The 16,582-nt window shown below is 54.6% G+C and overlaps 1 protein-coding gene across 2 annotated transcripts in view; it reads left to right on the top strand.

The window, feature by feature from the left end:
* Positions 1-12,287, top strand: part of CASTOR2 (cytosolic arginine sensor for mTORC1 subunit 2) — an 82,651-nt gene extending 70,364 nt beyond the window's left edge. For both annotated transcript variants that reach the window (XM_047779914.1, XM_047779915.1), the window contains exons 8-9: positions 6,713-6,807; positions 6,887-12,287. In XM_047779914.1, coding sequence (XP_047635870.1) covers positions 6,713-6,807; positions 6,887-6,952 — 161 coding nt within the window. In that variant the 3' untranslated portion in view covers positions 6,953-12,287. The remainder of the gene's footprint in view (positions 1-6,712; positions 6,808-6,886) is intronic.
* Positions 12,288-16,582: the final 4,295 nt, after the last annotated feature.

Here is a 16,582-nt window from a genome sequence, read left to right as displayed (position 1 = left end):
TCAAGGATCCAGCATTGCCGTGAGCTGTGGTGTAGGTTGCAGACTCGGCTCAGATCCCACATTGCTGTGGCTGTGGTGTAGGCCAGTGGCTACAGCTCCGATTAGACCCCTAGCCTGGGAACCTCCATATGCCGTGGGTGCGGCCCTGGAAAAGACCAAAAAAAAAAAAAAAAAAGCCAACTAGTATTCATGAGGATGTGGGTCCAATCCCTGGCCCAACTCAGTGATCCGGCTTTGCCGTGAGCTGTGGTGTAGATCGCAGACAAGGCTCGGATCCTGCATTGCTGTGGCTGTAGCATAGGCCAGCACCTGCGGATTCAACATCTAGCCTGGGAACTTCCATCTACCACAGGTGCAACCCTAAGAAGTTGGGGTGGGGGGAGAGAATTTTGGAGACATGGTAAAAATTGAAGAGGAAAAAAAATCATTCCTTGGTCCCACTGTTGACAGGTAATAAACCATTATTATTTTTAATGTTTCATTAACATAATTGCTGAACACCTTACAGTAAAATGCAGACCTCTTACCTTTCCTGCCCCAGGAAAAAAGCACTTTTCTCTTTGTAAGCACAGTGGCCTGATCCCACTGTGTTGAGAAAATTCACAAGAATCCCTCTCCGTTTTCACAGTTGTCCATGCAGCATCTGATTTTGTTTTTTGGTTTTGTTTGGTTTTTTTCCTAGGGCCACACCCATGGCGTATGGAAGTTCCCAAGCTAGGGGTCAAATCAGACCCTCAGCCACCAGCCATAGCCACAGCCACGCCAGATCCAAGCTATGCCACAGCTTGCAGCAACTCCGAGTCCTTAATCCACTGAATGAGGCGAGGGATCGAATCTGCATCCTCATAGATGTTAGTCAGATACATAGCCTGCTGAGCCACGGCAGGAACTCCAAGTGTCTGTTTTGTAGGCAGTTTTCCCCATCAGCATTTTCCAGGGGGCACAGGTAGGGCTCAGACTCCTCAATTAGAAGGGCTTCAGGGTTCAAATTCTCCCAATACTGAACTTTGCCTTTTTTTTTCTTTAAGAAATTTTTTTATTACTCAATTTTATTACATTTATAGTTGTACAACAATCATCACAACCAAATTATAGCATTTCCATCCCAAACCCCCAGCTCATCCCCCCACCCCCCAACCTGTCTCATTTGGAAACCATGAGTTTTTCAAAGTCTGTGAGTCAGTGTCCATTCTGCAAAGAAGTTCATTGTGTCCTTTTTTAAGATTCTACATGTAAGTGACAGCATATGATGTTGGTGTCTCACTATCTGACTTACCATGATAATTTCTAAGTCCATCCATGTTGCGGCAAATGCTGTCATCCCTTTCCTTTTAATGGCTGAGTAATATTCCATTGTGTATATGTAACCACATCTTCTTTATCCACTCCTCTGTCGATGGACATTTCAGTTGCTTCCCTGTCTTGGCTATTGTATATAGTGCTGCAGTGAACATAGGAGTACATGTATCTTTTCAAGTTACGGTTTTCTCTGGATGGATGCCCAGGAGTGGGATTGCTGGATCAAATGGTAGTTCTATTTTTAGTTTTCTGAGGCATCTCCCTACTGTTTTCCACAGTGATTACACCAATTTACATTCCCACCAACAGTGTCATAGGGTTCCTTTTTCTCCACACCCTCTCCAGCACTTATTGTTTGTAGACTTTCTTTTTCTTTTTCTTTTTTTTTGGTCTTTTTGCTATTTCTTTGGGCTGCTCCTGCAGCATATGGAGGTTCCCAGGCTAGGGGTCCAATCAGAGCTGTAGCCTCCGGCCTACGCCAGAGCCACAGCAACGCAGGATCCGAGCCACGTCTGCAACCTACACCACAGCTCATGGCAACGCCGGATCGTTAACCCACTGAGCAAGGGCAGGGACCGAACCCGCAACCTCATGGTTCCTAGTCGGATTCGTTAACCACTGCGCCACGACGGGAACTCCTGTTTGTAGACTTTCTGATGATGGCCGTTCTGGCTAGTGTAAGGTGGTAGTTACGATTTGCATGTCCCTAATAATGAGTGATGTTGAACATCTTTTCATGTGTTTTTTGGCCATCTGTATGTCTTCTTTGGAGAACTCTCTGTTTAGATCTTCTCCATTTTTTGATGGGGTTGTTTGTTTTTTTGGTATTGGGCTGCAGAAGGTGTTTATAAATTTTGGAGATTAATCCCTTGTCAGTCACTTCATTTGCAAATTTTTTCTCCCATTCTGTGGGTTGTCTTTGTTTTGTTTAGGGTTTCCTTTCCTGTGCAGAAACTTTTAAGTTTAATTAGGTCCCATTTGTTTATTTTTGTTTTTATTGTCATTACTCTAGGAGGTGGATCTGAGAAGATATTGCTGTGGTTTTTGTTGGAGAGTGTTTGGCCTATGCTTTCCTCTAAGAGTTTTTAGTATCTGGTCTTACATTTAGGTCTTTAATCCATTTTGAGTTTATTTTTGTGTATGGTGTTAGGAAGTGTTCTAATTTCATTCTTTTACATGTGGCTGCCCAATTTTCCCAATACCACTTATCGAAGGGGCTGTCTTTTCTCCATTGTATATTCGTGCCTCCTTTGTCTTAGCAGTTGACTGTAGGTGCATGGATTTAATTCTGGGCTTTCTATCCTGTTCCACTGATGTATATTTCTGTCTTTGGGCTAGTGCCACATGGTTTTGATGATTGTAGCTTTGTAGTATAGTCTGAAGTCAGGGAGCCTGATTCCTCCAGCTCCACTTTTCTTTTTTAAGATGTCTTTGGCTATTTTGGGTCTTCTGTGCTCCCAAACAAACATTAAAATATTTTTGTTTGGGTTCTGTGAAAAATGTCCTTGATAATTTGATAGGGGTTGCATTAAATCTGTAAATTGCCTTGGGTAGTATAGTCATTTTGATAATACTGATTCTTCTAATCCAAGAGCATGGTATGTCTTTCCATCTGCTTGTGTCATCTTTGATATCTTTTATCAGTGGCTTAATAATTTTCAGAATAGAGGTCTTTTGTATCTTTAGGTAAGTTTATTCCTAAGTATTTCATTCTTTTTGATGAGATAGTAAGTGGGATTGTTTCCCTAATTTCTCTTTCTGCTCTTTTGTTGTTAGTATATAGAAATGCTGTCAATTTCCGTGTATTAATTTTGTATCCTGTAACTTTGCCAAATTCATCAATGAGCTCTAACAGTTTTCTGGTAGTGTTTTTAGGATTCTCTAGGATCATGTCATCTGCAAATAGTGATAGTTTTACTTCTTCCTTTCCAATTTGGATTCCTTTTATTTCTTTTTCTGCTCTGATTGCTGTGGCTAGGACGTCCAAAACTATGTTGACTAGTAGTGGTGAGAGCGGACATCCTTGTCTTATTCCTGATCTCAGCAAGAATTCTTTCAGCTTTTCACCATCAAGAATGTTGTTAGCTGTGGGTTTGTCATATATGGCCTTTGTTATGTTGAGGTAGTTTCCCTCTATACCCACTTTCTGAAGTGTTGTATCAGAAATGGGTGTTGGATTTTGTCAGAGGCTTTTTCTGCCTCTATTGAGAGGATCGTATGGTTTTTATCCTTCACTTTATTAATGCGGTGCGAACTTTGTCTTGATTGGAAATGACTTCTTCTGGCTAGACTTGTCAGACCCCAGAACTTAATCAGAAGAGGCTCCTGATAAATCATAAGATGGTTGTTTCTGGGGAGCACCACTCGGCCAACCCTGCTGGGATCAGTAAACCCTCATTTCCCATAGACAGAGTGCAGAATGTTCCAGATAAAGCTCAGACTGTTCCAGGGGCTGTCAGGTCAGTCCTGTGGCCAGTGGGTCTGTGAGGGAGTCAGGTTCTGCTACCTGCCTGTGCCTTTGTGGATAAGCTCACAGAGGGACAGTAATTCAGGACTGGATAGCACCTCTAACGCTCCTTTGCATCCAGCCAAAGCCAGAGCCGTCCTCTGGGCAGGAGAGTGAGCTGCTCTCTGGAGTACTGAGAAATGTACACTGATGGCTCCTGGTCCAACCCAGCACTCCAGCCTGTCTCTGGGGGCCACCTTCTCTGCAGACCCCAGCATTTCTCCTGCCCATGTTTGCTGCTCAGGGCAGGGCCGTGGGGATGCGGGAACTCAGTGGTCTAGAGGCAAGTACACCAGTGAAGGAGGCTGAAGGAAACCACGGTGGCCTCGGGCGAGTTGCTTACCCTCTGAACCTAAGTTTCCTGATCACACAGGTAGTAGTAGATGCAGCTTCAGGGTTGTGCCGAGCCCTCCATGACCTTTCGGTTACACCAAGTGCTCAGCAAGCAGCAGTTGCTGTCACTGGCCCATGTGAGGATGCTTAAGGCTTGGAGAAGGTTGAGGAGTGGAAGGCTTCCCAGAGGAGGTGGCTCTGGGGGTGACCGTGGATATCCACCCAGCCGATGGGGCAGCGAGAACAGTACCAGCAAGGGGGCATGACACAGCAGCGCCTCTGAACAGCAGAAACAGTGGGGAAAGAAACAGCTCGCCAGGTGATCACAAGCAGAGGCGCGGGCTCCTGACGCCAGACCAAGGGGTCTGTCACCGTTTCTTCCTGAAGGTAGAGGGGACTTCGGGGCAGAGGGGGTTCAGCCAGGCATCTTTGAGGAGGAGACTCAGGCAAGAGGCAGGAAGATGTGCAGCTCAGCTTGTCTTTTTCGCCCCAGCTTGGGTTCAGAGTTGACCAAGATACACTCAGTGTAATAATATTACAGAGAAAAAGAAAGTCAGGTTGAAGAGAGAATCAAAGCGGGGGAGTACATGACACAAATCATCTCACCATCGACACGTTGCCCTGGGCCCTTTCGAGTGGCCTTGTGGGCAGGCGACAGGGGAAGCAGTGTGAGAAGCAGCTCTGTGGACCTAGCAGGTGGCAGCTGGCTCTCCCTTCTCAGGATGGGAAGGTTTCTGCACCAGGCTCGTAGCGATAAAGAGCCCTGCAAGGAAAATTACTTACTGGGAATCTGAATGCTTCTAGACTGGCGGATTCCTTGTGCTTTTGACCACAGTTGGCCATAAATATGGTTTCCATCACAACCCAGCAGACATGTACAGAAACAACTCTAGGGTTTCGCAAAACTGAACTTGCCCTAGTGCCATGCCCTGCTGTTTGCCCTTTGCTCTTTTTATTGCTTTTTAGGGCCACACCCCAGCATATGGAGGTTCCCAAGCTAGGGGTCGCATCGGAGATGTAGCCACTGGCCTACACCACAGCTCACAGCAACGCCGGAACCTTAACCCACTGAGCGAGGCCAGGGATCAAACCCAAAACCTCATGGTTCCTACTTGGATTCATTAACCACTGAGCCACGATGGGAACTCCTGCCCTTTACTTTTCTGTTGTTATTTTATAAGACACTGGTCTCCAACCTTCTAAATTGATGTCCTGGAGTTCCCATTGTACCTCAGCGGCAATAAGTCTGACTAACATCCATGAGGACGCAGATTCGATCCCTGGCCTCGCTCTGTGGGTTAAGGATCAGGCATTGTCGTGGCTGTGGTGAAGGCCAGCAGCTGTAGCTCCGATGTGACCCCTAGCCTGGGAACCTCATATGCCGCAGGTACGGCCCCCAAAAGACAAAAAATAAAAAAATAAAATAAATCGATGTCCCAAATGGGTCACCCACGGTTTGAAAGGCACGACTGTAGACTGTCATCTCCTACCTGCTGCTTTTTAGAGGAGTGAAAATGAATGTGTCTGTAGCTATAGGCTCTTAGGACGCAACCAGTCTCCACCACGGAGTAGCACTGTCACCAGAAGTACAACCCCCAAAAGGGCCTGTGGGTCCAGCCAGGAGCCCCAGGGGACCAAGCAGAAAGCAGAGCTTGAGCGCTTCAGGGTCACTGCCCAGATCCCAGTGTGGGCAGACGAGCAGGACCAGCACCAGGGAGAGACGGGGGAGAAGGGGTGCTGGGAGTGATGATGGTGAGGGCAGAGGACGGATGGAGCCCAGGTCGATGCCCCTGGCCTCAGACTCCCGTGGGGAGCTGGTGGCCAGGTCTGGACTCTCCCTCCTGGTCAGGACAGGGTTGGGGAAATGCATCATCGCCAGAATCAGCACAGTAGCTCTGCGGGATTGCACTGATGGAGAGCAGTGGTCCTCAGATCCCCAAGATCCTCCCCAGAGGAGGCAGCTTTGCACGGTGCCTTCAAATCGGGGAGGACCATCCCCAGGCAACCCCGAAGCCACCTTACTGGCCAAGGTTTGGGGGAGGCCAGAAAGCGCCCCTGCTTTGGAGATAGAGAGAAATCACATTCCTTGTGATGAGATGCCTGCCAGTGCCTCTGGGACAGGCAGGCACTGTGACCCAGTGGGGACTCCGATGAGGAAACCGAGGCTCAGAGAGAGGAAGGCACTTGGCCACTTCGTTTGGCTAGAAGAGAGTCAGGGCGACAGAAAAGAGGGCTTGAACCCATGTCCTCTTCACGCCCACGCTGCCGCCAGCCCTGCCTTAGAGAACTTGGCGATGGCGGGGAGGAGGAATCAACCTACAAGGCTTGGAAATGGGGTGATGACAGACAGAACCGGGTTCCATGGAGCCCCGAGGACGGGGAGCTTGTTGCGGGCCAAGCCTGGAGATGCTGCTTGGTGGGGGGCCCTTGCACGGAGCCTTCAGTGGGTAGAATGGGGCGTCTCTGGGAAGGTACAGGTGCAGAGCAGGCACTGCCTGCAGAGGGAGCAGAGAAGCCGAGGGCGCGCTGGGTGACAGGGAGGGGACTGAGCACGGTCCCTGGCTCTGTCCCCAGACGAGTGTGGCATCGTGGCCCAGATCTCCGAGCCCTTGGCTGCTGCCGACATCCCCGCCTACTACATCAGCACCTTCAAGTTCGACCATGCCCTGGTGAGTGTCCAGCACCGACCCTGGGGTGGGGGAGGCCGCTTCCGGCGGCTCACAGGTGTTTGCTTGCTGCCCTTCGCAGGTTCCAGAAGAAAACATCAACGGCGTCATCAGTGCCCTGAAAGTCAGCCAAGCAGAGAAGCATTAGAAGGGCCTCTTCCGCTCCTCCCTGTGCGCCCCCCGGCCTGGGCCCGGCCCCGCCCTAAAGACGTTGTTGCAGTATTTCTCACCAGACTAGAAAATCAGCCCCGGGCCCCCAAAGAAGGGGTGTCTAGGAGATGCTCCCGAAGGCTGACCCCACCAGCCCCGAGGCCCAAGCCGAGGCCTCCCCGTGCCCTCCTGCCTTCCCGGAGCCCCCAGACCCTCCGGAGAAGCTCCCCTGGCCTCCTCCCCCTACCCTCACCCCCACCCCCACCCCAGGAAACAATGTCTGCGGTCCAGGGAGCCTGTGAGGTGACCCACCTTGTCATCTGCCAGAGGGACCTGGCGCCTTCTCCAGGACACTGGGGTACCGATTCTTGTGTCATCTGGGGGGTGGGGGCTGCGTGGGGCCGAGGTCACGGAGCCCGGGAAGGGCCTCGTGAGGATGGGGGCTCTGGGTACTGGTCGCTGGTCTCTGGTTCCATCGGCTCCGGGCTGGTTCCTGCAGAGTGGAGGCCAGTGGGCAGCCCTCTCGTCACGTGCTGGTGAGGCTCTGAGGGAGCATGGGGGCGGGGGGCCTGAGCTGGAGGGACCCCCGGCCACCCAGAACCTTGCCTGCCAACCACAGGGCCGGCGCCCTGACTCCCAGCCAGACTGCCAAGAGGGCCCTGTCCAGACCGTCCCCATCACAAGCACCTAGTCCTGGGGAGAGGGGGGTCCCCAGGAGACCCACCAGCCTGGAGTACGAGCTCCTGTCCCCTCTCCTTTTCCCCTGGACCCTCCCCAGGCTGACGGATCCTCGGTTTTTCCCAAGTGGGGGTGGCCCTGGCAGCCCAGGCCTGGGGTTTCTTAGGTGACCCCCACCTCCCCAGCAGTTGACTAGACCAGCGCAGGGCTCCCCTGTCACCCTGCCCCACTTTGGGGGGACCATGGAAGGCCTCTGCCCCCAACTCACCCGCCTACCCCAGCTGGGGGACCGTGGCGCTCACGAGTACTTGACCTGGGAGGGAGCTTGTCTGAGCCTTAACAGAGAGAAACCGAATCTTGTTTTAGTTTCTTATCTACTGTATTTGCACCCGGGCTGCAGTCAGCAGGAGTTTCAGGGGACAGGGCTGCTGATGCTTTCGGGGACCCAGAGCTCAGCACCACTTGGTTGGCAACCTGTGGCTCCAGGGACAAGCGTGCAAGTGGGAGCCCCTTCCCGAGGCCTTGGCCCTCCCTTTGGAGTGGGATGCTGGGAGCAGAGGCTGGTTATAGACAGGGCTCCCCAGGGCCCCCCCAGAGGCTGCCCGGCCAGCCCCGTGGACAGGCGCAGGCAGAGTGGTTCCATCTGAGCATCAGAAGGGACCCAGGGGCCACGGGGAGGTGGACAGCCAGGTGGCAGCCCAGCCTTCACTCCTGTCTGTGCCTCCTCTCCCGATGGGGGTGTCTTCCGAGTGAGCAGGACCTGAGGGACCCGCCTCGGTGCCTGGGCAAGCAGGTGACACATGCTGTCCCTGAGAAGCCCAGAGGAGAAGAGGCATTCTCTTGGCCAAGCCCCACCTGCCCCTCTTCTCCAAGCCGCCTGGGGGAGCTGTGCGCTGGATCCTCACAGAGGTTCAGGGCCCAAGCACTGATTCGGAACCCATGGTTTTTGGTTTTTAAGTTAATTCGTTTTGCACAAAACTCCCAAACAACCAAAACATGTCAAGTGTTTGCTGGTGGCAGAATGCGGGGGGGCCGCCTGGGCAGGGCAGCACGGCAAGCCCCAAGTCCCCTCTCTGCCCGTGGAAGGCCTCGGGTTTTCCGTAGCGCACCTCTCCCAGCCCCTTCCTGTCCATTCCCCTCGCCGCGTCACCTCTCTGCCCCGTCGAGCAAGTGTGTCGGCCCCTTGACCCCCCCCGAAATGTGTGCTCCCCCCCCAGGACGTATATTGTACACACCTATAAATAGTTGTGTTTTATGTTGATATAGATATATACTGTAAATAGCATATATACTTGAGCAATATATATGTTAATATATACTGCGTGAGTGCACACGTGTGCGTGTGTGTGTGTGTGTGGACGTGAGGGCCTTCGCTCCACTGTGTCTGCCGTGCACACAGGCACATTTTGAGCCACCGTGTATTTTTAATTCAAGTATATAGGCAATACGATTATTAGAGACGCCGGCTGGCTCCTGGGCCCTGACTTGAGAGAAAAACTAAACCAGCAGCCCAGGACCTGAGCCCTGGGGTGGGTTCCGGGAGTCCCTACCCCCTCCTCCCCCAGTCTCCCCCGAACGCTGGATTCGGCCCCTTCCCCCGGGCAGGGCCCCTGGACACGCTTGTCTTATTTGGGGGGCAGTGGAACAGAGGGAGGAGCCGCTGGGTCAGAACACCCCCTGGCCGGAGCTCTCAGCTGGCAGCCGGCCGCCTTTCCATCCAGGCCCGCTCCCCACCCCGGCCCCGACCCCTGACTTCTTTGACCTGCAGGGGTGGGAACCACAGTCTCGCTCTCTTCCCAGGTCTCCTCCTGGGGACCGTCCCCGTCTGAGAAAAGGACGGATGCCCTTGGTGTGGTTTGCAGGAGGGGTTGGCACAGGGACTCCATGGGCTACACAAGCGTGTGTCCAGCTGACAAGGCGTGAGCCGGAAACCCGCTCCCTCCCCTTCCCAGCCCCCACCCTCCTGCTGTGTGTGGAAGCAGTGGTTTGGTCCCCACAACCTGGGGCAAGAGTGAATGGTTTTCCTAGTGGCTCGCTGCCCCATCTGAGCTTGGCTGGGTGCAGGGGACCCCGGACCCACAGAGGAGGGAGGGCGCACTCAGCTCTGTCTGAGGGGTGAGCAGGTGGCCCTGGAGTAAGAAGAGCGCAAACCGTCCCAACGCCACCCTCTTGCCACTCGCCCACCCGTGCCTGTGCACTGCTGAGTGCTTGAGCGTGGGCAGAGGACACGGGGAGCCAGGTCTGCCCGCTTAGCCCCCACCCCCAATTATAAAAATCTGCCTCTTTGGTTCAGCCCTCAACATGGGCTCCCCTGGTTCCTAGGAAACCCTTTTCTCCCTGAGCCCCAGTCCTGACCCAGCAAAGAGTTGGGCAGTGCCTGCTCTGTACCTCTGTCTCTAAAGCCCCCAGGAGGTAGCACCCACACCAGTGCCCTCAGCCCTGGGCACACTTCCAAGCAGGAGAGGCACGCAGACCTTCCTTCCCAGGATTCAGGGGTCCAGAGCCCCTCAAGCACCAGCATTCTCCCCCTCCCACCAACTCCTGGCCCCAGGTGGGGAGGGAGGGAGCCAGGTGATCTGGAGTGGCTGCTGTGGCCTCCCTGTGCAGGTGGCATGGGCCTCGGTGGCCAGTGTGTTACACAGAAGATGCATGGTCGGTTGGGGCTTGTTCCTTCTGAGGTGACAGAGGATGCCACGGAGATGAGGAGAGACAGCTTGGGGGAGATGGGAAGGGCCAGGCTCCTACCCCAAGCCCAGGGCACCGTTTGCCTGATAATCAGAGATGGACCTGCATCCCCCTCCCCACACACCAGCCCCCTCTGGCCATAGTTCCCAGCCCCCCCGGGCCACCTTTCTGAGCCTCTGGATCTGGATGTGGGGACAACTGGGAGCCTCCCAAGGTGTCCCACTCCAGCCCCTCGACTGAGGCATTTGATGCCCCTTCCTGTGTGAAAGCAGTGGGGTTTGGGGAGAAAGCACCCCCAATATATCTGCACACCGTAAGCCAGGGCTGGGGAGCAGCGGGCCAGTCACCGCTGTTGCGGGCCCTGAGAAGCGGAGCGGGTCTTCGGCCTGGTGAGCGGAGCTTTGGGGAGGATGACGGCATCCCCAGTGCTGGAAAGACAGGGACCTGAGCTTTTCAGGTTTCCCAGACACTGTGCCGAGGCCGGGGCTGGGCCTGGAGGGGGCGTGACCTCTATTCAAAGAGGCCACCTGGGAGGGGAGTGGCCGAGGTGGTGGCCCGAGGTCAGACCTGCAGACACGGCCTTGGAAGAGTGGCCGGGGCACGTCACGGGGGGGGAGTTTGAGGCTGGGAATAGCTCGATACCTTTCCTACATCTAGGAGCCCATCCCGGCTCTTTTTCTTTTCTCTTTTTTTGCCTTTTCAGGGACGCACTCTCAGTGTTCTTTTCTTTCTTTCATTTTCAAATGAGAGGCGGCAGAAGGATGGTCTCTTAATCCCTTTCCCCGGGCTACCAGGGTGCGCCCCGTGGCCTCCAGCTTTGAAACCCTTGTCCTCCCAGGAAGCCTGCTTTCTTGGGAAGGGAAGGCAGAAGCTGTTGGCGGAGGCAGCCTGCCGTCCTGGGGGCTGAAGGCACCAGGAGTGGCCTGGAGCAGGGGGTAGACGCGGTGGACCTGACCTGGCCCCTGGGCAGCCTGGTGGGGAGGGAGCCGGTGGCTCTTGGTTCAAGTTGAGGGGAGGTGGTGAGAGCGTGGGGTGCTGGAGTCAGGACAGTGTTCTGGGCGTGACCACACGCGTGTAGACGTGAGCGTGAGCGTGTGCTGTGTACACATGAGTGTGCATGTGAGCCCACACGAGCAGAGTCCAGATCCGAGTGAGGGGACTGGCTCATTCAGTATTTCGAGGCCTCGGAACCTTCTTCCCCAGGGGCCCCCCACTCGACGCTGTTAAAACTGTTCTGGCGAGGAGGGCAGGGCTGTCCCTAAGGGGCTCTGACCCACTCTGCAGGGGGCCCGGCGGTCCACGCAGCCAGCCCCAAGGGGCAGACCTGCTGGGCCAGCTCTTCAGAAGCAGCCGGTCCTGAAGAAGGTACTTGCAGGGAGCCGTTTTGGGCACCGGGGCCCCTCACCTGCTGGGGCTGGTCCACAAAGAGCGTCCAGCAACGTTGGCAGCGAGGGTGAATGAGAAACAGGCCAAGCCCAGTGCGTTTTCCCGTCTGTCGCTTCACTTTGCCTGTTCAGAGCACATGGTCCGGGAAGAACTGGTCGAGGTTGGTTCCAAAACCGGGGGCGGGGTTGGAGGACGAACAAAACCCCGAGCCCTCCTCTGCTCTTTGCCAAAATCATTTCCGTTACCCTGAGCTGGGTGGGGGGAGTGGACGTTGGCTGCACAGCAGGGCTCGGGGGCCTCTGCCCTGCCCAGGGCCACATCTTGGGGGTCTGGCCCTCCCCAGCACACCCGGGTCACCAGCAGTAGCAGCGGCACTTAGATCCATCCCAAGTCTGGGCGAGGGGAGGGCCGTGCAGCCTGCGCCTGGGGGCCTCTTGCTTTCTTTCCTTCTTGAAGAAACACAAACCCCTCAAGATTCATGTACTGTATGACGGAGAGATAAAAAAGTACCTGATGTTCCCCCAAAAAGACAGTATATTTTGTACTTTGTAAAGTGTTCATTAAAACGGAGGGAAGAAAAACGATGCTGGCTGTCGGCTGTCTGATTTTTGCGCTGACCCGGGGCTCTGTCATCTTCCTCCTGGCTCCATACTGTGGTTGGGGGACCACAGGCCAGAAGCAGGGAGGAGGCAGAGCGAGAATCTGAAGGAGAGCCCTCAGAGCCAGAGGGCTGTGTCAGCTACCTGGGGCTGTGTAGCAAGTTGCCCCAAAACTTAAGGCTTAAAATGTGTCCTGGCTTGTGGGGTTTGGAATTCAGGCGCAGTTGGAGCAGTTCTGGCTCCGTCTCCGGAGGCTGCAGTCATAGGAAACCTTGGTTGGGACGGGAGGGTTTCCTCAAGGTGTTCAGTCCACACGGTTGGGAAATAGGGCCCGGCTCTTGGCAGGAAGCCTCTCCACTGAGCGTCCTCGTGGTAGGCTGCCTGGCTGCCCCCCGAGCAAGGGATTCAAGGGCCAAAGTAGAACCTAAAAAAATAAGTTTTCCTTCTAGCCCCAGAATTCATGTACCATCACCTCCGTCATAGTCTGTCATCGCGCAGCCCAGCTCTGATTTGACGCCGGAAGAGACCTCACGAGGGTGTGAACACCAGCAGGTCCAGGTAACTCGCGGGCCATCTTGAGAACTGGCGGCTCCACTCACCATTCCTCCCCGCATCTCTGGCAGGGGTGAACCTGGGGTCCAGGGGCCCCTGGAGCAGGGCAGGGTCTTGCTGGTGGGGGAAGGGTCAGGGGCTGGAGCCCTGCTGTGGGTGTCACACCCCCAGGAAGGGTTTATTTCGTTTTTTCTTTCTTTTTTTTTCTTTTTTTTTTTGGTCTTTCTGGGGCCTCACCTACAGCATATGGAGGTTCCCAGACTAGGGGTCAAATTGGAGCTACAGCCATAGCCACAGCAACGCGGGATGCAAGCTGCATCTGCAGCCTACAGCACAGCTCACGGCAACGCCAGATCCTTAACCCACTGAGCGAGGCCAGGGATCGAACCCTCGTCCTCATCAATCCTAGTCAGGTTCACTACTCCTGAGCCACAACAGGAACTTCATCCCAGGAAGGATTTCTTGGTACTGGAAGCCCAGGGGTCAATGCCTCCAGTCAAGACACCCTGGGGCAGGAGGGAGGGCACTGTGCTTGGCGTCCCTCCCACAAGCAGTGCTGGGCGCCAGACAAGAAAGAGGCCTGAGAGCAGCCCAGCAGTCCTGGGCTTGGGACACCCTTCACCCTGTCCCCCTCTGGTTTCCAGGGAGGCCAGGACTCTGCCTACATGGGGCCCCACCAACCCCTATCCCCTCACCCCTGCCTCACAGGCACTGCAGCCCTGGAGATGGAAGGGAATGAAAATGGGAGCTCAAACACTCACCACCTTGTGTGCAAGAAAGTTCTGGCTGCTATGAAGGCATTTCTTTCTGGGCTGCAGACTTGGCACTCCCTTGGCACCTCAGATATCCCACTGGAGCCATAACATCCATGGGGACTTTTTTTTTTCTTTTTTTTTTTTTTAGGGCTGAACCTGCAGCATATGGAGGTTCCCAGGCTAAGGGTCAAATCGGAGCTGCAGCTGTCAGCCTACACCAAAACCACAGCAACGCAGAACCTAAGCTGTGTCTGTGACCTACACCACGGCTCATGGCAATGCCGGATGTTTTAACCCATTGAGCGAGGCCATGGATCGAACCCGCATCATCATGGATTCTAGTAAGGTTCTTAACCCGCTAAGCTGCAATGGGAGCTCTCGTGGGGACTCTTGATTGCTCAGAACTCTCAAAAGAGTGGCAGAGGCCTCCTTTCCCCACTGCTCACTCACATTCAGTGTCTCTAGGGGGGTCCAGACCTTGTGCTGGAGACCCAGGTGGCCCCTGCCCCGAGTTCTTCCAGGAGGTTTAAAGATAGGGAAACAGGTTATTCCAGGGAGTGCAGTGCCGGGCTCGACCACCAGGGGATGCTATGCCCTAGGGCCACGACCACTGTCCAAGAAGCCAGGTCATTAAGATTGACCCTGGTAAGACAGGGAGACCCATGCAGGGGGCCTAGAGGGAATCGGAGCTGGAATGGAGAAGCACAGTGAGGGAGGGAGGACATGGACGAGGCTGGTAGGAGATGAGGCTGAAGTTCAGGGTGGGTGCTCAGGCCACCTGGGGCCTCACACTCTGCTACAGACGCTGAGGACCTCGTGCGCAAGACCCGACTTGGCATCTGAATGGTGAGTCTGGGCTGTTGAACACGGCTGATAGAAGGAGGAAAGGGGGACCAGCAGGTTCCTGGCTTCGTTGCCCTGATGGACACAAGGGCCTGCCCAGCACAGTCAGGAAGGGCAGGGGCCACGGTGGGTGGAGGGGGACAGGCCAGCGCCCCTCCCCCAGCCAGGGCATAATTCCTCATGGGAGCAGCTTTGGCTGCATCGTGGCAGGGTTCTCACCCCCTGGAGTTGGGGGTGCAGGGCATTTACCTGAGCCAGGACTCCGCCCTGTGGAGTCTGACTCAACTCATGTCAGCTTCAGTGTAGTTGTCAAAGCTCTTAAAAAAGGAACAAAAAGCACGAAAGGACACAAGGGAGGAGCAACCTCTGTGGTCACTGCGCCCCCCCCCCCGCCCCACCCCAGTTTGACATGTGACATTCAGCTCGGGGCAGGGGCGGGGGATGCGGGAGCTCGTGATCGGAAACCCGGCTCCAAAGGGAGTGATGGTGAGATGGTGGCGATGGTCGAGCTGCACAGACAATGGGCTGCAACCACTGAAGTGTACAAATGGATTTATGGTATGTGACTTGTCTCAATTTAGAAAAAAAAATGAACGCGGTAGAGAAGCCAACAAGGTGTGAATGCACAGCGTGAAGGGCGGCCAAGTGAGCGTGAGTTATCCTGCCAGCCCTTGACTGACAGCTGCAGCAACGCCAGATCCGAGCCACGCCTGCAGCCTACGCCGCAGCTCATGGCAACGCTGGACCCTTAATGCACTGATCAAGGCCAGGGATTGAACCCGCCTCCTCATGGAAACGAGTCAGGTTCTAAACCTGCTGAGCCATAGCAGGAATTCTCCCTTGACTGTAAAAAGAGAGTCCTGTAAACACCGTGGAGGGTGAGTAGGACAAAGGGAAGGCCACGGAGGACTTGACCTTGCAGAGCCTGGTCACAGAGCACCGTGTCTGAGATGTTTTTCCAGGAGCTGTCGACCTGGCCTGGACCAGTGGGCAGGTCTGGCGGTCACCAGCTAGATGGCCACCCATCTCCCCGCACTGATGAGCACCGGCACTGAGAAAGGGCTTCATGTAGAAAGAACTGTGGAGAAGCAGGCAGATCGCCCCTCACGGGCCCGTAGGAAGCAGCCCAAGGTGTGTTCCAGGAAAGAAATAGCGTCTGGGGGCTTAGGATTACAGTGTGTTGCAGAATCCGGGACACAAGTGACAAAACTTAAGACTTTTTTGAAGGACCCAGCCATCCCACTCCTAGGTATCCACCCAAGACAACTAAAACCATCTTCACACCCAAACTAGAATGGGAATGGTCCCCCCCAGATCAAACGCTGGGCCAGTGCAAAACGTGAACCTGAATGTTTTGGCCTTATTCACAGCAGCCAAAACAGCAGAATCAACCCAAATGCCCATCAACCTATGAGTAAATAAAAGAAAAAATGTATACCAGGGAGTTCCCATGGTGGAGCAGCGGTTAACGAACCAGACTAGTATCCATGAGGACAAGGGTTCAATCCCTGGCCTTAACTCAGTGGGTTAAGGATCCGGCGTTGCTGTGACTGTGGTGTAGGCTGGTAGGTGTAGCTCCAGTTCAACCCCTAGCCTGGGAACTTCCACATGCTGCGAGTGCAGCCCTAAAGAGCAAAAGTAAATAAATAAATAAAAGTGTATCAGAAACAAAACTGTCCTCAGATGATGCTGGCACACAGCTGAGGCGGAGAAAGGCCAGGCATAAGGGGTGGAATCTGCCAAAGGCCAAAGTTCCCATGGAGCACACCGCCTCCTCTGGCTGCCCCGTGGGGCCGTGGCCTCATCCTGCTTCCTTCCATTTGGAGGCCGGACTGATGGGGGCAGGCAGCCCCCCAGGCACCTGCCGCGGTGAGTGCATCCTCCTGAGGGCTGCATCCCCAGCCCGGGCAGTCCTGGCATGGTGCGCGCTCAGGAACGGTTTCCAGTCTCTGCTTCCTCAGTATTCCTCCAGCAGAAGGAGGGGCCACTGCAGCTGTGGAGCAGCTCAAGGTCAGTGTTTGCCTCAAATGGGGCATTTCCTTTTTTCTTGAATTGAAGTGTAATTGATTTAAAATATTGTTACTGTCAGGTGTATGGGGAAGTGATTCGGTGACTTTTTTTTTTCAGATG

This window comes from Phacochoerus africanus, chromosome 5, assembly GCF_016906955.1.
Source record: "Phacochoerus africanus isolate WHEZ1 chromosome 5, ROS_Pafr_v1, whole genome shotgun sequence".
NCBI classification, from domain to species: Eukaryota; Metazoa; Chordata; class Mammalia; order Artiodactyla; family Suidae; genus Phacochoerus; species Phacochoerus africanus.
Note: the sequence above shows the minus strand (reverse complement) of the source record. Positions and strands in the feature narration are given on the sequence as shown.